This window comes from Trypanosoma rangeli, assembly GCF_003719475.1.
Source record: "Trypanosoma rangeli strain AM80 chromosome Unknown Tra_15.4_contig_00024, whole genome shotgun sequence".
Classification (NCBI taxonomy): Eukaryota; Euglenozoa; class Kinetoplastea; order Trypanosomatida; family Trypanosomatidae; genus Trypanosoma; species Trypanosoma rangeli.
In genome coordinates this window covers 57,867-75,119 of record NW_021705768.1, presented here as the reverse complement: position 1 = coordinate 75,119, position 17,253 = coordinate 57,867, and the positions used below count along the sequence as shown (strand labels likewise).

The following is a 17,253-nucleotide window of genomic DNA, read 5'->3' as shown; positions in this document are numbered from 1 at the left end:
GGGGTCACTGGCCCTACTCGCGTAAAAATCTCCTCCAACGAGGAATGTGCAGCTCTCATGGATGGACGCCGATAATACCAACGGACGTTTCTTTCTACCGCCGGTTTTTTGTTCCCTTGTCTCAGCACACACCAACCAGCCCCTTCCGTGCTGCGATATGCATGCTGGTGGCCAAAGTGCGGTGCAAGAGGTGCGTGGCCCCAAGCAGCATCAGTACAGCGGCGGTGCTGCAACATTCATCATGGTGCCGTCTGCTGGCGATGTAGCGAGATTTGCCGCGATCTCTTTCAATTTCCCTGCTCATTTTCTTTACATGCCTCTCTTCTTGTGAAGTTCCCTTCTTCCGCTTCTTCTTCACGGCTTTCCGTGGATGCCTGCAGGCCTGTTCGAAGGCTCTCCACTCACATTCTATGAGTGGGCGTGGTTCAAAAGCCGGCCGAGAAGCTCTGGATGTCTTGTTGGCACGACAAGGCGGGTTACATGCCGTTGTGTTCCCTTGTCTCAGCACACACCAACCAGCCCCTTCCGTGCTGCGATATGCATGCTGGTGGCCAAAGTGCGGTGCAAGAGGTGCGTGGCCCCAAGCAGCATCAGTACAGCGGCGGTGCTGCAACATTCATCATGGTGCCGTCTGCTGGCGATGTAGCGAGATTTACCGTTAGTTAGAAGATTTATCAAAATTTAGCGTCTGAGTTGTTTGATATTTTTCTCTGTAGGAACTGTTGCGATACATTCTTGTGGCTGGTGTGTGTCTGCCTCGTCCCTTACTTCTTTCTTTTTTCTTTCTCAGCTTGTAGGAACAAAAGAAAAAGCAGGCGGAAAGTTAAACCAAGTCTGAGAGAGGGACCGAAAGCGGTGTTGTTGGCTTTTTAAAATTTATTTGAGTACCACACGCGTATTTGCCGCAGGTAATGCGTCTTCGAGACATTCTCATAGTGTGCGTGGCCATCATTTTCTGCATCTTTGGATGGTCGCAGGAGGGTGGCCTCACCGTTCGGCGCAACTTTAAGATTCCCGTCTCGGATGTGGAGATCACACAGTACGTGATGAGTAGGCCGGTGGTGTCGGACCTGATGGGTGACGGTCGGCCGGTGCTCCTCGCAAGCACCAGCTACGGTATTCTTGAGGCCTTCAAAACGCACCTGGCGCGAGGCAACTCGGAGAACGTGTTTCTGACTGTTCGTTCCGGCCAGTCGAGGAACTTGTACGCTCGCATTGTCGCCATTGCCGTCGGCAAGCTTAGCAGAACAGGCAAGGAAAACGCCATTGTTGTGGTGACGGACGACTTTCGCCTGCGCCGACTCTCTCCGCACGATCTGACGGAGATTTGGGATGTTTCTCTGTCTGGCGTTTGGGTCGAGACGTACCACGCCTCCGTGAGCATCGTTCCAGAGCGCATTCACAAGCAGGACGAGGGCACCGTTCTCGTGGCGATTAGGGTCACAGGCCCGAACGCAACGGAGTTGATGTTGTATGCCGCCTTTAACGGGGCTGATGGTCAGGTGCGGTGGCGCTACACCTCAGACGCCGATAATTCTATTCAGGAGGTGCTTGGTGGCGCGTGTGACAATGAGACAGAGTGCATCCTAGCCGACAATGTGACTTCCCTCAGGCGCAACGCTATCGTCAAGAGCCAAGAGGTTCGGAATCAGTTTCGCGCGCAGGAAAAGCCATGGACGTTTTACCGTGAGGCGATCATTACGCTCCTGCCGCATCACTATTCTCATCCCTGGGATGAGCACATCCACCCACATGTTTTTTTTCACTCCAAGAATCGAAAGAAGCGTTCCTTTCGGGCAGGAAACAGGGTGGTGGTAAAATATAAGGACCGACTTATTCGCATGAATAAGGAGGATTACGGAGCTCTTGGAGAGAAGCTGGGCCGGATGAATCTGCAGGGTGCGGCGGCAGCCCCTGTAAATAAAAGCCGTCCTCGGGCCGCGAACGCAATGATATTTCACGGTAAGAATAGTATCGAGGTGATTCACCTTTACACGGGGAGTGTCATTACGAGATTGGCTCCTCTAAAGTCTGCGGGGGTGTATTACCACGACATCAACGACGACTTTCAGGTGGATGCTGTCGGGACGCAAATAGGACCACGCGTGGAGATGCATTCTCGCCATGGTGTGGACTTGCTTGACGATTGCCTTGGTGTCATACACACAGGGATCCCAGTGGCGGAGGATCGTCTATTCAACGCGACCATATGTGACACGGAGGGTTTTTTTGGCCGTCTAGACCTTATTCACCACTTCATTGACGGCGATGTGCGGGGTGAGGAGGCGCCCCACGCACTCAACACTCTTGAGCTCATTGGAAGCCGCAATGTTGTGTCGAAGAAGACTCGCAGTGTTACACCAATTGTAGTACAGCTGCACACAATGCGGGGTCGGGATTTGTTTCAAGTGGAAAGGCATGCCGTATTCTTGATTGACACAGGGTTGGTCACGTGCGTGGATCCTTCACGTCGTCGGGTGATGTGGCGTACACAGACGGATGCCACTTTCTACGGTCTTCGTGAAGCAGCCGAGGCAGACGCGGGTACGGCAGGATTGTCTGCAAAGGAACGCATGCATCGTGCAGTGACATTTCCGCATTTGGCCGCCTACAGCTTTTACCAGAGCCAGGATGACTCTGTTATGAGTGTCAGCGGGTCTAAACGGTATCTGCACACCGATCCGTTTATTATAGCACTAGGGGAGCGATACATGAGTATTCTGGGCACACGGAACGGTCGTGTGCTGCGCACGATAGAGTTGGAATCTCCTCCTGTGGCCCCCGTCATTGTGCGGGACTTTAACGGGGATGGAATAAACGACATCATAGTTGTGACGAAGGAGGGGATCTACGGTTTTGCTGTGGGAACGCAGACGTCATCGGAGACCATTACGGCTCTGATGCTTCTCATGGTGACGCTGCTGGCTGTGCTCTTTGTTGTACGTGAGATAAGCTTGGTGAACGAAAACAATACGGAGTTTCTTCCCACCTGCGTCCAAGATATGCACCAGCCCGCACAGAAGGTGTCGAGGCGTGCCACGGACTGATTGACACTTTGTAGCAAAGATAACAATCAAGAGAGAGAGAGAGAGAGAAGCTCTCCTCCCTTAGAAGGGAGTGGGTGTGGGGCAGAGTGGAAGGTGCTTCCACACGTTTTCGCTGGTCCTCCTTTTTCCTTGACTGTTCTTCTTTTTCATCTTTGTTGCTGATCTCTTTGCACGGACTGCGCTGACCCAGCACACATTTGCCGCAGTTTCACCTTAGCAGCACACTGTTGTAGTGCGCCTTTTATCTCATTCTTTTCTATTTTTTATGTGTGCGTGTTTCTTTTGCCCTTGCTTTATCTCCTTTCACGTCTCTTTTGTTTGCCGTATTTGCATCACCACGCATTGATTCACTCCTACTGTGAAGATTGCTAGCAGCAGCAGCATTAGTGGCCCGGCCGCACATTGCTTCTCCGGAAGGTGTGACCGCAACAGGAGAGATTGCCTTCTGCTTGTGCAAATAGGGTCGGCGCGGGTATCTTTGTTTGCCTTTGTGTGTGTGTGTGTGTGTGTTTGCTAAACGCGGGGGTGCTCCACAAAGAAGTACTCGGACCACAGTCAAGCAGCGGCGCATATATATCTGTCGCGTGCGCCACTACATCCACCCGCGCGGAAAGCATAAGGCGCAAGCAAGGGAGAAGGTAGGCACAGGGAACCTAATATCAAAAAATAAGTAAAAAAAAAACAACGACGACAACAACGCCGAGTTGTCTAAGTGCACTCTGGCGGGACGCTGCTTTGTTTTCCTTAACATCGGCATCGCGGTTGCAGCAGAAGTTGGTTCTGCTTCGAAAATTTGTTTGTTTTTGCCTACTCGTCGTGTACTCACGGGGAGGGACTTGCCGAGGCGAAATACCGTGTTTGCCGACAAATATGGGTGAACGGGATCTCAATACAGATGTCAAGCCCGTTAGCGGAGAGGTGCCCACGCAGGTGAAAAATGATGGCTTCGTCACGGACGCTTTTACTCTATCGGACGCGGAAAAAGTGCATGTGCAGAACGGCATCCTGAATCTTTGTTTGTCTTCAAAAATGCCTGTAGTAAACAGGGCGTATGAGAGCCCACCTGCTGTTGAGACATTTTCGCCACCCTTGGTTCCGATCCCACCTGTGGAAGCCTATGTGCAGGAGGTCCTGAGAGAAATGGCGAAGCTGATTGAAGGCGACGACCTTGTGAAATCCATAGCCAAGACACGCGACGAGTTGCTGCCCTTTAAGGGCGGTGTGGCCGTTTTTGAGGTTCCTTGGTTTGCCACAATGCGTGATCGCGCCTTACGCGCCATAGAGGCTGTGAGGGCGCGAGTTCAACAGTCACCTGAGAAGCAATTCTCCTTGTCTGACGGAGATGCCGACATCGACGTTGAAGTCGCACGGAGGTTGTTTGTGCCGCAACTAGGCGAAATAACGGGAAAGGTCCTGCACAGGTACCATTCCATGTTATACTTTCACAGGAAGCGTCTTCCTCATGAAATGAGTGTTATTTTTGCTCAGTTGAACGAGCGATTGACGCAAACTGTTCTAGCAACGCGGGCTGGGTGTTCGCAGCAGGCGTATGCGTCGTCGCTGGTGGAGCTGGAGGGTGTCCTGCTGCACGATTTTGGGTTGTGGATTTCATTCATTTTTCCGTACTTTAAATATGCGTTCTCCTCCGGGATACCGATGCAGTTGCTCTGGCAGGAGACCGCCGTTATCTGTAAGGAGGAGGTGGCGTTTCAGGTGTACACCACAGCCACGCGGGTAAACTTGCAGAGCAAGGGCAACCACATAGGGCGAGGTGCACTTTTTCCTGTGAAGTGGATGCAAGAGCTGTTGCAATGGCTCTGTAGCAACAAGGAGGAGGACGCCCCGCCTCCCGGTCCCTTTGACACCCTTCAACTGGTGGAGTTATCGTCGGATCACCCAGTGAAGCATGTGGTACGAGAGGACAATTCAGAGTTGGATATTATCCCGGAGGAGCTCTTTGAGCTGCTTTGGAGACACTTTGGAGGCGGTCCAAAGTATCTGGTGGAGGGTAAGTTTAAAATGCTGCGGGACGTTGAAGCGCGCCTGAGACCTCGGCGCGCAACGCTTGCGTTTGTGTTTGGTGAGGCACCCTCTCCGTCGGTGTTCTTGGAGCGCGTTCTGCACCGCGCCAAAGTCTCTGAAGTGATGCAGCGGGCCATGCAGAAGCTTCAGAAAACCCCCTCCTCTCAGTGGGGACGTTTAGATTCAGCAGAATGGCACGCCGCATTATGCACTGATGATGGCGTAAATATTTGCGTTACACATGTTAAGGGTGCTCCGCTGGAGCCGCCGCAGTCGCTCTCAAACCTGAGTGCCATATCTGTTGGAGAGGTGTTGGAACAAGTGCGGGCCGCTCCGTCCACGGGAACGGGCCGTAAAGCTCCAGTGCTTCGCTTCAAACTCTGCTTGCGGCAACGGATAGACAGCATGCGGTTGGAGAGGTGTGGTGTGTGCGGTCTTTTAAACATTGGCAACACTTGTTACATGAACAGTGCATTGCAGTGCCTCTTTAACATGCGGGCCGTGCGGCATGCAATTTTGTCCATCCCCCTCTCGGAGTGCCGGAATCCTCTTGTCACGCGGGAGATGGTGTGCCTTTTGCGTAACATGTGGTCAGGCGTGCAACAGGTTGCCGAAACATCCAAATTGAAAACGACATTTGGACGAGAGGTAAGACGCTTTGATTCGTACGAGCAGCAAGATGCCATGGAATTTATTGAGACGCTTCTTGACTGCATGCATGAGGAGACAAAGAAGATCACTGGGAAGTGTCAGCGGGAGGTGCGTGACTCCGACGCGTCTATTCCTGCGCCGCAGCTGTCGAAAATCCTTTGGCAGGATTTTCTTAACAACAACAAGAGCTTCATCTCCGAACTCTTTTTTTTCAGACTAGCACACGCTTGGAGTGCCTGACGTGCGGGGCAGCAACGAAGATATTTGAGAAAAATCTTTCTCTTGCTGCTACGGTTGTGACGCCGCCGAAGAAGCGCATGACAGAGGTCGTTGTTTTGTTTCCGACAGGGAAACGCGTGCGGATGCAGCTCCTGGTACAATGTGACTGGAACGGTGCCGTTTACTCTGCTGACGTCGCTCGTGAGCTGATGGAGCTGCTTCGTACCGAAGATGTCGTTGCTACGGTGACCCGCGTTCAGGCTGCTGTCCCGCTCACTGCCACTGCGCACGATGAGGACAACATGAGCGGAAACATTGCCTGTGACGCTGCCGGCAACGCTAACGACGGCTTGGAGGGTGGCGCTGGGGAGAGCCGGCCTGTGCTGGACAGCTACAGGGTCATCATTTACGGTGATGAGGGCGAACCGCTGCCGAAAAAAAATATGATATTTGCCGCCGTCGTTCCTGAAGCGGCGGAACTCGAACAAACGCGTGGGGGTGCGGCAGAGGAAGAGACACCTGAGAAGGATGGGAGTGATGAGAGGAAGAAGAAATATGAGGGGCAGGAGGAAAAGGAGGTTTACATGTGGTACTTTATTAAGGCAAAACAAGCTTCGTTTTCTGCTCTGGATGTGCCATTCTGCGTGGAGCGGACTTCTGCGGACGTGTTTTCTACCTATTCTCGCCTTGCATGTCATATTCTCGAGCGAGGACAGGAGCTCAGGAGGCGTTGCTTGAAGGAACGACACGCCGCTGGGGAGGATCTGTCGGCGTCGACGCCTGACCTGTTCACAGGGGAGCTCATGGACGTCGGTGACGGGCGCCACTTTCACCTGCTGTACCAGGCAAGCGCGCGCAGCTCCAAACGTCCCATTACCCCCGGCGGCGCGGATCCTTACTTTGGGTGTTTTGGTGCCACGAACCCCTCTCTCAGTCAATCTGGTGAGCCACGGGTGTGGCTGGAGTACGATGATTCCAGGTTGGCCCTGCGTGATGGCTTTCAGTGCATGACGCACCCCTCTGCATGCACGCCAAGATATTCCTCCCTTCGTGGCTTGTCTGTTGACTGCAACGAGGCGAGCAATAGGGTCACATTGGAGGAATGCCTGGAAGCGACCTACTCACCTGACAAGCTTGAGGGGGATAACGCCATCGAGTGCAGGAAATGCAGGGGGCGTCAGGACAGCAAAATGGAACGCAGACCATTTTTGCTGCCGAAGTGTCTTCTTATTTCGCTCAAGCGCTTCAGAGTGCATATGGAGGAGGCATCGAAGAACAACACGCGTGTGAAGTTTTCGAAGGTGCTGGACATGGCTCCTTACCTTGACCCGGAGTCGCCCGTGCGAGACGCAACGTACACACTGCGTGGTGTCGTGACTCACAGGGGGGACATTAATTACGGGCACTACAGCGCGGTGGCGCTGAACGACAGTTGCGGCAAGTGGATCTTGTATGACGATGGTCACACCTCAATTGTGGGGGAGGCCCCCATCAAGGATGCGTTTGTCCTCTTCTACGAGCTTGCCAAGGCCGAGGTTGACACGCCTGAGCATGCCACCGGCAAAACGAGCAGGTTATAAAATATGGTTTTTGACTTTTTTAGGTGGAAGGAGTTTGTTCACTTTTTCCGTCTTTCGCTTGTTTTCACTGCCGTTCTCCTGTGCACGTGTGTGTGTGTGCGCGCGCGTGCGTGAGAATAAATCTCTGGGCGTTCCTCTCCTTCTTTTTTTTTTTTGACTCTGACTGTTCTTGGCATGCCATGCCGCGCCCTGCAAAGACTCTCTGATCCTCTTCCCGCCCTCAGCAGGGGGAAGACAGACAAAATCACCTACACCCACACGTACAGTATAATGAGAAAACAATACACGCACACACACAAAAACAATAATAAAAAAAAACCTGCTGTTTGCGTTAATCACTCTGCCTGGGCTCTGCATGTTTATTTGCGCTGCGCTGAGGCGGTAATTCCCTGAGCTTGTTTTTCTTTTCTCTGCTGGTTCATCTTCCTTTTCTTCCCTTTACTCCATGTACCCATTTTTTTTTTTCCCGCCGTGTACCGCGCTGCGTCCCCACACAGAAGCACAGAGAGCGACTACGTGAAAACGTCAGCCGGCACTCGTTCCATCTCCAGTGGGAGACAAGGAAAACAAGAAGAAGCAGCAGCAGCATCAAGCAAGGTGCGAGTAGGCAGGGTAGAACGCATGGCCACGAATAGCGCGGCTGCTGAGGCGGAGGCGCGCCGCTCGCAGGTGGCTGGTGGCATCATCTCTGCCCAGGCAGAGGTGATTCGTCAGGAAGAGGCGATTCGGCAGCTCACACTGGACAACGAGAAGCTCAAGAAGGAGATAGCAGCTGTGAGCGGAGTGCCGTACGACTACATCAAGGCCGACAAATATGCGACCCTGAAGGGCGAGGTGGATGCGCTGGAGCGACGTTACCAGTTTGAAAAGATGAAGAAAAATGAGTTGACGCGACAGTACCAGCTGGCCAGAATTGATCTCCTACAGAGCCGTCGATTGAAGGGTGGCGTGAACGCCGAAAGGGAAAATGCCGAGGCGCTACAGCGTCAGGTGGACATCCTAGAGAATCGTCTGGATCAGGCACTGACGAGATTCAACGATGCCATTTCGTACAACAAGGAGCTTCGTGACCACATTGACATCATTCGCGAGGAGCGCCGTGTGTTTCAGCGTGTGTACAAGCGGATGGAGGACGACCTGGGGTCCAAGAAGAAGCTTATGTCAGAGCGCATTGAGCAGTCTAATAAGGACCTGGACGAGCGCGACGGATACTTGCACCAGGTGGAGCAGCTGCAGGAGGCGATAAAGGAGGAGAAGCAGGAGTACGATGGGAAGGTGCAGGAGTTGGATGCGGCAATGGCGGAGATCAGGGATATGCGGGAGGAACAGCAACAGCTGCAAATTGAGCTTGAGGCGCGCCAGTACGAAATGGACGACACTGACAAAATGACCCTTGCCATCACCACGGGGTTTGGAAATACGGGCACTACGCGACGCCAGCCACTCGATGACAAGACTGACACCATGGAGGACTTGGCTGAGGGCGGTGACTCAGAAGCTGGTGCGGAGGATGGACAGGACCTCAACGACGTTCTGCGGCGGCTCTCTGAGTTCTCACGTAATGGCGACATACAGTCATTGGCGAGGGAGTATGAGTCACTTGGAGACACAAATTTCTCTCTTTACAAGTACGTCAATGAGCTCACCACCAGCAGGGCGGAAATGGAGCGTGATATTCGCACGCTAAAGTCTGTTATCGCGGCGGAGCACGAAAGTGAGGCGAAGCAGAGGAACCTCATCAAGGGGCTTGAGGAGCGTCTTGCGCAGACAGAGGAATTGCTAGAGAACCTCCAAGTCTCCACAGAGAAGCACAAGGAAGTCCTTGCAAACATTCGTGTTGTCACAGGAGAGATTTTTCGCGAGTTGGGTTGCTCAATGGGTGACACCTCCAAATCCCTTCTCGTTAACGACCACTGCACGGAGTCGAACCATTTGCAGTTTCTCGGGAAGATTGAAGAACGCGCGACAAATATCATGTACACATTTCAGAGGCACCGGCGCAAGAAGGCCAGATTGGCCGAGCTAGCGACAGAAGAAAAGACAAGGCGCATTCTCTCCCCGAAGGAGAGGGCACTCACACTCGCACTCGCACCCGCCATCTACCCCACGGAGAAGGATGGGTTGGAGGTTGCCCAGGCGGAGATTGCGCGGCCATCCGAGGAAAGTATGGTGGACACCTCCGCCGACGAAATATTGATGCAGGCAGAAGGGGCAACTGCACGCGACGTGGCGAGGGAGGAAGAAGTGGCAGTGGAGCTGATGATAGACGAGGAGGGGCCGCCATTTATCCCCATGCTGAATATACCAGAGGAACAGAGCGTCAACGCGGTGCGACTGGTCCGTCACTTATGCCTGCCGAGCGCCCATCTCGGCGGTGACGAGGGCGTTGAGGCGCTGGAGGAGGGGGAGGGGGATCGCGTTGTATCGCACGAGGAGGTACGGCGACAGATGGAGCGTCGGCTTCACTCGAAGCGGGAGCGCGAGGAGCGCGCGCATCGCAGGCGGCATGAACTGAAGGAGCAGCTGGCTGGCCAAACTGCCGCCCTACGGAAAAGGTAAGGACTCCACGAAGGCAATTTTGTTCTTGCGGGAGAGGACGGAGAAAATGTACGTGACGTGAGGAACAAACGAACGGCGCACACCGCGAGAAGGCAGACGGGCAGGAAACGGAAGAGACGAACGAGGTACAAGGAGGCAACGAAAAAGCCGCAGGAAAACAGGGAAAACAGCATGATGCAGCGGCGGGGACCTGCGTACACGGGGGAAAGGAGACGGAAGGGGAAACAAACACTGAGGAAGGCCGTACGACGCAAGAAGCCAAATAGTAACAATAGCAAAAGACTCAGGGTGCGAAAACAACACCAGCAGCCGACGAAGAACACACACATACACAAACGCACGCACGCACACACACACACACCTCTCCTTCCCACAATGTAACGAAAACGATAACAAGAACAAAAACATGCTTCCCTGAACGTTGGGTGGGAGATGATGTTGATGTAATGCTGGTGCCTTTTTTTTTATTGTAAGGGGAGATATCGCTGTGTTGTGTATATACGTATTGTATGTGTATGTGTGTATCCCACCTTCTTTGTCTAGCAACATGTTCATGCATGTGCATCCTTGTCTTGTCCCAATGCTATTTGTATATATGTGTGTGTTGTTGTTTTTATATGCCTTCCGTTTATCGGGCGCCTTACCCGACTCCCCGTTCCTTCTTTTCCCTCCTGATGGGGTTATGCCTCATTCATTTTTCTCTTTGTGTGCCTGCCTGCGTTGCGCGCGGAGTATGAGGACGACAAACCGTCAGTATTATCCATGTATGCTATGCTTAAATGTTCCAAGACTGACCAAATGAGTGGCTCTGATGTTGGAGAGAGCGAGAGAGATGGCGAGGGTGTAGGGCGGCATGGACGATGGTGTGACGTGCAGCTGCCTGAGTGTAGAAGATACCTGTTTGCAATGGTGCCTTGATGACCCCTTCTCTTTGCTTGCCCTTTTTTTTTTTTTTGTTGTGTGGCTGCCTACGTGGAACACAACTGGCACACAGAGGGATTCAACATTAACGGTGATACGTCGTGGTCGGGGAAGGAAAGGAGCAAGGGCGAGCCGACTACATTCTTGCTAGGAAGATCCCATCCTAACATAGCCGCTGGATGGAGAGTAAGGCCGACCAGCTTGTGAAAGAGGCTGATAAGTCGCTCAAGGGCTTCTCATTGGCGAAGTATTTCAGGGGTGACAGGTACGAAAGTGCACGCGACAAGTTCAAGCAGGCGGCGACGCACTACAAGGCATGCAACAACTACACCAAGGCTGCCAAGGCGTATGAGCGAGCCGCTGACATGTCGAGGGCCTACAAGGACGAAGTGGATGAAACAACAGACCTTGAAGATGCTGCGATGTGCTATGTCAAAACCAACGATAAAAAGACGGCAGCGGCCTTATATACACTGGTGCTTGGCCAGTATGAGAAAAATCAAATGCATATCAAAGCTGCAAAAATCTGCGTCAGTTTGAGCGAGATTACAGAGGGGACGGCTCCGATAACGTGGCTCGAGAAGGCAGCCGTGTACTACCAGATGCAGGGGTCACGGGCTTCGGCCGATGGGTTGAGACAAAAGGTGGCAGAGACAAAGGCAAGACTGGGTGACTACAAGGGCGCGCGTGAGTTATATGAGCAACTCGCTCGTGATACGTTGAACGATGCGGTGTTGCGTAGTGCGGCGCGAAAGCTGTTTTTCATGGCGCTTCTGACGCAACTTGCCACTTTTACGGGGGAAAGTATTATGGAAGACGTGACTGAGTTGCGTGAGCGGTTTGATGAGTATCAGGAGCTAGACACGCAGTTTGACCACCTTACTCGCGAGCACATGCTTGTGAGTGCCATCATCGAGGCCATACAGGAGGAGAGCGTGGAGAAGATGGACGCGGCGATCATGGACTACGACAAGATCTGTGTATTGGATGAGCTGAAGGAGAAGATGCTTACCCGCGCCAAGCATGCACTCATTGGTCGTCTTCATGACCTTCGCTAAGTTTTTTTTACTTTTTTTGATTTTTGTTTTTGCTTCCGTTTTTTTTTTTTTTTTGTATTGCCGTTGTCCACCGAAGCATGAACGACTTGTCATCTATTCTTCCTTGTTTTCTTCTTTCTCTGTCTTGGCTGGCTTGGTCAAGTTGTCGGCAGTTGTTGCGTGAGGCATCGCTGCTTTGACGCCGCAGGGTGCGGCCTCACCAGGTCGTTGCCATGGTGCTTGTGGTAGATCTGTCGCTACTTTTCCTTTGTTTTTTTTTTGGTTGTGTGTGTCTATCGTTGTGCCGTGCCAGCTGCAGAAGTTAGGAAGGGGAGACACGGTTGGAGGGAGCCACAGGCGTCTCACGGAGGGACGAATGTCATGTTGCGTCTGCATTTTGCACTCTAGTGGTGTTTTGTGCAGTCCCGAGCTTCTCACCCAGGCCGCTTATGGCGTCTCCGCAATGTTTCACTCTGTTCAGGTGGGCTCGGCTGACTTTATTCCTTCCGTCGCCCTTCTCCGCGCCAACCCGGCTGAGGGGGCGCGATACGCATACACTTCATGTGTAAGCGACGCCCCACATGATGCGGAGGAGGATGATGATGAAAGGAGAGGTGTTTCGAGGCCAACGAACAGTGACGCCGAGCGGAGACTTGGGCTTGCAGCGTTCTTTAGGGGTCGATCGGCCTTTCGGTTACGGCGGGCCATTTTGCGCTGTGGGCATGCTGCGGAGGAGAAGTGTGAAAACGGGGTCAATGACACCGTTGATGTGTGGCGCTGCCTTGCTGGTGCGTTGCTAACTGCATGCGGCTTCCTCCGTGCTCGTGTCGTGGGGAAGGCGACGAGTGATACGGCGGCCCTTGATTTTGCCACTGCCCCGTCTACGCAGGGTTACTTGATGGTGTTTAGTGATGTATGCGACACCCCTGCGTTGTCGTTTGCCGCAGAGTGCTCCTTTTCCGCGGCTGCATTGGCCCTGACAAGGTTGCATACCACTGTACACGTGTTTGGGCGTGCCACACTGTCTAGAGCTGTGGGAGACCGGCTTCAGGCGCTGGCGCACTCCACGGGAGGCCTATGTGCGCCCCAGTTTTCCCTTTCTTACGTGGGTTACATGCTGGACAGAACTGCTGCTGAAACGACGTCTCAAGATGACAATGCTGTGGACCGTCAGGTGCGAGAACGCCTGGTTGAACGGTATGTGGTACAACCTGTCAATTTGCCACAAGAGCCCAACGTCATGTTAACCGCGGATGGCTCCAACGCCAGCTATTTGGCATGGCTTTGTCCCTCTTGCATGGCTGTGATGGTGCGGCGGCCGTGGGAAGATGAGGTGGGGAAGAGCTGCCCGTATTGTCCTGTCACCAACGGAACTGACGGTAAGGGCTAAAAGAAAGGAAAGAAGAGTGCGTGCTCTCACTTGGCTCTCCGCACAAACGCACATATATATTAGTTCAGGGACATGATGGATGCTCCAGTGGAGGTTATTATCCTTTGTAGTCTGCCTTTTTGTGCCCATTGTCATATCCGTTGAGGTACCTGACTGTCCTTTTTCGTTTTTTTTTCTCATCTTTTAGAACTGCTGCGGTTGCAAAGAGAAAGATAAAAAAAAAAAGAAAGAGAGGGAGAGAGCGCGTTTTACATACACGGCTGTGTGTTTGTATATGCAGATATACAAAGATATACATACGTACATACATAGTCGTTTAAAGGGGGCTAAATTGGAGAAAGGAAGAGGTGCTCGATCGTTGTCTTACTGGATAGTAACTATGACGTTGTACAAAGTGCGGATTGTGTCTACAAACATTTACACCATGAAGAGGGATACGAATCTTTTTATCCGGGCCACCACCATTGCTTTCGTTGGACCCACAGCAGTAGCTCTAGCGGCGTACAGCAAATACACATGCGCCCTGCTTATTTGGTGTTTTTTCTTCTTTGGGATGCTGGAGTGGTCAGGCATAAAGCGACACATTAAAGTGGCGCTTCTGCGGGATAATGGGCAAGGAATAAATGACGTTGTACATGAGGATCTTCCAAAGGAGTATGCCGCACCAGTGGCCCCGCATAACACCTTAATCATCACCAAAACGCTTGTTTCATCTCTTATTATAGTTGCGGCTTGTATGGGGGTGGATGGGTTTCTACTATTCGGGGCCTTTTACTTCCTTGGGTTGACCATTTTCACGTTGTGTGGCCAATGCAGAATAGATTTGGGATCATTCATCTGCCGACAAACAATGAATGATTTAGTGACTCAAGCTAAGCTCAACGAACAAGCAGTTTTGTGTCCGGACAGGTCAGTCAACATAGTACGCTCACTATTTCTTAAAGAAGAACTCCGCGTGATGGATGAGAAGCAAACATCAGAGTTATTGCTGAATTTATGTCTGGAATACTTTGGCTTTGTTTGGATTGCTGGAGTGGTGTATCCTATACTTGCTTACGACATAGACGATTCAGGGAGACCGTGGATTTTGGCCGCACTTGTGAGCAACTTTTCGGTTGACATTGTGGCAATGTTGGTGGGACGTTCAATGAAGGGTATGACACACCCGTTGCGCGAGGCTATTAGCCCTAAAAAGTCAATCGAGGGGGCTGTCTTGGGGGTCATTGCCGGCGCTGGGGTATTTGTTTTGCTTTTGCACCTTGCCCGCGGTGGCGGGACCCTCGCGCAGAGTTGGGGATTATCCCTTCTCTATCTTATTGTCGGTGTGCTGCTGGGGGTGATGGGAGTCATGGGTGACCTCCTGCAGTCCCTGTTGAAGCGAACTGCGCGGGTAAAAGACTCAGGACACTTAATGCCAGGCCACGGCGGCGTGCTTGATCGCATTGATGGGCTTCTTGTCGTATTTCCAACGATGTACTGTTGCATGCGTGTTATTGAACTGCTTTACTGAGGCGGGCGACGGCTGTGGGGCAGCCGTGGCTTCCCGATAGTATCGGTTGATAGATAAGTGAGATGGCCTTTTCCTATACCGATGTTGCTTGTGTTTTGTTTTTTTGGTTGGGTGCCTTGGCGTTTTTAGATCTCTCTGTTCTGGAGGAATATAAAATGAGGCGAAACAGGAGGCATGCATGAAAACTTTGGTGTGTGGCCATCGCTTGTTCTCCCTTTCCATCCCTCTTCTTTTATTATTTTTCGCTTATTCCTCGCGTTGTTTCCAAACTTTGACTGGACGCCGGGGGCCAGGAACAACACAGCACAAAAAGAAAGTCAGAGGGAAAAACAAATTGAAAGTAGGTGCTATCAGTACGGTTAACCTTTGAGTCGCCTGTTACCGTTACCGCTGCAGCGACGCGGCGACTGATACTTGTATAGAGAGCGGGTGGACGCGCAGAGGTGGGGAGGCACGTAACGACGGGACCACATGACTGTCAGCAGCACGGACCAGATGGAGGAGCTCATGGGGATCGCCACCGCCTTTTTGCGGGATATGAAGGATGAAAAGCAAGAGGAAACGATGAAGGTCGGGGAGGAATGGGCGGGCGAGGTATTGAAAAAGCTACAAAAACATGGTTGTTGTGGCGGCAAGGCCGAAGCTGGGGCCGCAAATATGCCTGTTGGGGACTCTGCGGTGGGGATCACATACTGGGTGGGTCAGAAGGCTCTCCCAAGTTTGACGGAGGAGGAGGTTGCCTTGGCGGTGCATCGTTTGTCGCAGGAGGAGCGTAGGAAACTTGCAGAGGAATTTGATGCTTTGCAGGAGGAAAGATTTGAGCTGCTGTGTGAGAGTGAGGCAGACTTGGCGCATGTAGAAGAAACAGCAGCCGAGCGGAAAACAGAAAGCCCTGACGGAAGCGGCGAAAGACGCGATGAAGACGACTACATCGTAATGACATCTAATAAAAGTGACGGTAGAAGCATGTTCTTTGGAGGAACTCTGCTGGAGTTGAGTTATGACAACGACGCCTGGCCGTTAAGCACACAGCGTGAGGTGTGTGCCATGACAATGGATAACCACGACATGAGCCCACAACATATGCCCAGGTTTGATACACCCACCATGGACGGTCCGGATACTGTTGCTGTTTCCACTTTTGCTGCTTCTGCTTCTGCTTCTGCTGCTAAGCTGAGGCCTGTGCCTTCGTGTGCCATCTCCGGGTGCAATACGCCGTCCTATAATACGAAACTAGAAGACTACATTCGCGATAGGGTTCGCATGATGTTGCTTGCGAACCGTGTGACAAAGGATGTAGAGGGAGACATCATCGGCGCCGTCTTGGGTGCAGCAGAGGAAGTGATGCAAGAGCGAGAGCGTGGTCTACAGTTGCTCTTGGAGCGACGGACTGAGTCATTGCGGAAGGCGGTGCAGGTGGCGCAGATGCTGCAGGTACTGCATCGTCAGGCGATTGGTGAGTACGTGAAAGATCCCTACCTCATGCAGACGTGGCAACGCAACGAGGCGGCTCAAGTGTGCCAAAGGTGCCAACGCCGCTTTAACCTGTTTGTTATGCGACACCACTGCCGTCGGTGTGGCCTCATTTTTTGCCAACGTTGCTCTTCGTACGCTGGAATACTGCCTGACAGGAAGGCAGAGCAGTACGTGGCCTCGAGCTGGCTGCGCCTGTGCCAGGACTGCTATGAGATCTGCTGCGAATATCAAAAACGTCTGATTACCACTCTTCCTCCTCCGCGGGGGCGTTGCGAGCGGGAGAGTCGTGCCCCAGAAACTCCCTTCTCCATTTTGTTTTCTAATCATTCAAACTTCAACGGGGTCCTCGAGGACAAGCTACCACCCTTCTATGTTGTACTTCCTGAAGAGTGGTACACCGTGAAGGCGGCAACAGCATCAGGGTGGCTGAACTCCTTCATGAAGGTTCCGTATTTACTCAGTGAGAACTTCCACGACGGGCTCAGCTTCCTCTCTCAGTTGACGGCACCGGGAATGCGGCGTCTACTGTCCACCACAACCGACACCATAAAGCGCCTTAAAGAATAAAAATAATCTGCAGTGAAGAAGCTGCGAAGTTTTACCATCAGTTTGCTCTCACTCTCTCTTTCTATGTATCTCCCTCTCTACTTGCCCCTTTCCACTGGGTAAGGGGGTATTGTGTGGGGATGATGTGTTAGTTTATTTTTGGCATGTGATACTTGCGTTTTGTTGTTGTTGTTGTTGTTGACGCCTTGGGTGAATGCGCTTTCTTTTTCTTTTTTCTTTTTCCTTCGCTGTACTTCACTTCTCTTCACTTTCCTCTGGCGTCTTTGGTGCCAGT

General features: G+C 52.4%; 10 protein-coding genes and 1 pseudogene across 10 annotated transcripts in view, besides 9 other annotated features; 8 read left to right on the top strand and 3 right to left on the bottom strand.

Moving 5' to 3' along the window:
* Positions 1-59, bottom strand: part of TraAM80_01237 (uncharacterized protein) — a gene marked incomplete at both ends in the record, with an annotated part of 447 nt that extends 388 nt beyond the window's left edge. The window contains one exon of the mRNA XM_029378289.1: positions 1-59. This exon is cut by the window's left edge and continues 388 nt beyond it. Within this exon, the coding sequence (XP_029241898.1) occupies positions 1-59 (59 nt within the window).
* A 62-nt stretch (positions 60-121) lies between these two features.
* Positions 122-616, bottom strand: TraAM80_01236 (uncharacterized protein; the record flags this gene model as incomplete). The annotated part of the gene is made up of 1 exon (XM_029378288.1): positions 122-616. The coding sequence occupies one exon, from the start codon at positions 614-616 to the stop codon at positions 122-124; it is 495 nt and encodes a 164-aa protein (XP_029241897.1).
* A 295-nt stretch (positions 617-911) lies between these two features.
* On the top strand, positions 912-3,047 carry TraAM80_01235 (putative intergrin alpha chain protein; the record flags this gene model as incomplete). The annotated part of the gene is made up of 1 exon (XM_029378287.1): positions 912-3,047. One exon carries the CDS (start codon positions 912-914, stop codon positions 3,045-3,047), a length of 2,136 nt encoding a protein of 711 aa, XP_029241896.1.
* A 29-nt stretch (positions 3,048-3,076) lies between these two features.
* Positions 3,077-3,095: a microsatellite.
* Positions 3,096-3,196: 101 nt separating this feature from the next.
* On the bottom strand, positions 3,197-3,711 carry TraAM80_01234 (hypothetical protein; annotated as a pseudogene).
* Positions 3,712-3,917: 206 nt separating this feature from the next.
* On the top strand, positions 3,918-5,960 carry TraAM80_01233 (putative ubiquitin hydrolase; the record flags this gene model as incomplete). The annotated part of the gene is made up of 1 exon (XM_029378286.1): positions 3,918-5,960. One exon carries the CDS (start codon positions 3,918-3,920, stop codon positions 5,958-5,960), a length of 2,043 nt encoding a protein of 680 aa, XP_029241895.1.
* A 77-nt stretch (positions 5,961-6,037) lies between these two features.
* TraAM80_01232 (ubiquitin hydrolase) lies at positions 6,038-7,519 on the top strand (the record flags this gene model as incomplete). The annotated part of the gene is made up of 1 exon (XM_029378285.1): positions 6,038-7,519. The coding sequence occupies one exon, from the start codon at positions 6,038-6,040 to the stop codon at positions 7,517-7,519; it is 1,482 nt and encodes a 493-aa protein (XP_029241894.1).
* A 621-nt stretch (positions 7,520-8,140) lies between these two features.
* On the top strand, positions 8,141-10,078 carry TraAM80_01231 (putative outer dynein arm docking complex; the record flags this gene model as incomplete). The annotated part of the gene is made up of 1 exon (XM_029378284.1): positions 8,141-10,078. One exon carries the CDS (start codon positions 8,141-8,143, stop codon positions 10,076-10,078), a length of 1,938 nt encoding a protein of 645 aa, XP_029241893.1.
* A 319-nt stretch (positions 10,079-10,397) lies between these two features.
* Positions 10,398-10,439: a microsatellite.
* Positions 10,440-10,564: 125 nt separating this feature from the next.
* Positions 10,565-10,599: a microsatellite.
* Positions 10,600-11,178: 579 nt separating this feature from the next.
* Positions 11,179-12,057, top strand: TraAM80_01230 (putative SNAP protein; the record flags this gene model as incomplete). The annotated part of the gene is made up of 1 exon (XM_029378283.1): positions 11,179-12,057. One exon carries the CDS (start codon positions 11,179-11,181, stop codon positions 12,055-12,057), a length of 879 nt encoding a protein of 292 aa, XP_029241892.1.
* Position 12,058: 1 nt separating this feature from the next.
* Positions 12,059-12,111: a sequence feature (A-rich).
* Positions 12,112-12,412: 301 nt separating this feature from the next.
* TraAM80_01229 (uncharacterized protein) lies at positions 12,413-13,426 on the top strand (the record flags this gene model as incomplete). Its single annotated transcript, XM_029378282.1, has 1 exon — positions 12,413-13,426. The coding sequence occupies one exon, from the start codon at positions 12,413-12,415 to the stop codon at positions 13,424-13,426; it is 1,014 nt and encodes a 337-aa protein (XP_029241891.1).
* Positions 13,427-13,628: 202 nt separating this feature from the next.
* Positions 13,629-13,668: a microsatellite.
* Positions 13,669-13,697: 29 nt separating this feature from the next.
* Positions 13,698-13,737: a microsatellite.
* A 68-nt stretch (positions 13,738-13,805) lies between these two features.
* TraAM80_01228 (phosphatidate cytidylyltransferase-like protein) lies at positions 13,806-14,936 on the top strand (the record flags this gene model as incomplete). The annotated part of the gene is made up of 1 exon (XM_029378281.1): positions 13,806-14,936. One exon carries the CDS (start codon positions 13,806-13,808, stop codon positions 14,934-14,936), a length of 1,131 nt encoding a protein of 376 aa, XP_029241890.1.
* Positions 14,937-15,407: 471 nt separating this feature from the next.
* On the top strand, positions 15,408-16,979 carry TraAM80_01227 (putative zinc finger protein; the record flags this gene model as incomplete). The annotated part of the gene is made up of 1 exon (XM_029378280.1): positions 15,408-16,979. The coding sequence occupies one exon, from the start codon at positions 15,408-15,410 to the stop codon at positions 16,977-16,979; it is 1,572 nt and encodes a 523-aa protein (XP_029241889.1).
* A 45-nt stretch (positions 16,980-17,024) lies between these two features.
* Positions 17,025-17,058: a sequence feature (GA-rich).
* Positions 17,059-17,135: 77 nt separating this feature from the next.
* Positions 17,136-17,159: a microsatellite.
* A 20-nt stretch (positions 17,160-17,179) lies between these two features.
* Positions 17,180-17,235: a sequence feature (GA-rich).
* Between the last annotated feature and the right edge of the window lie 18 nt (positions 17,236-17,253).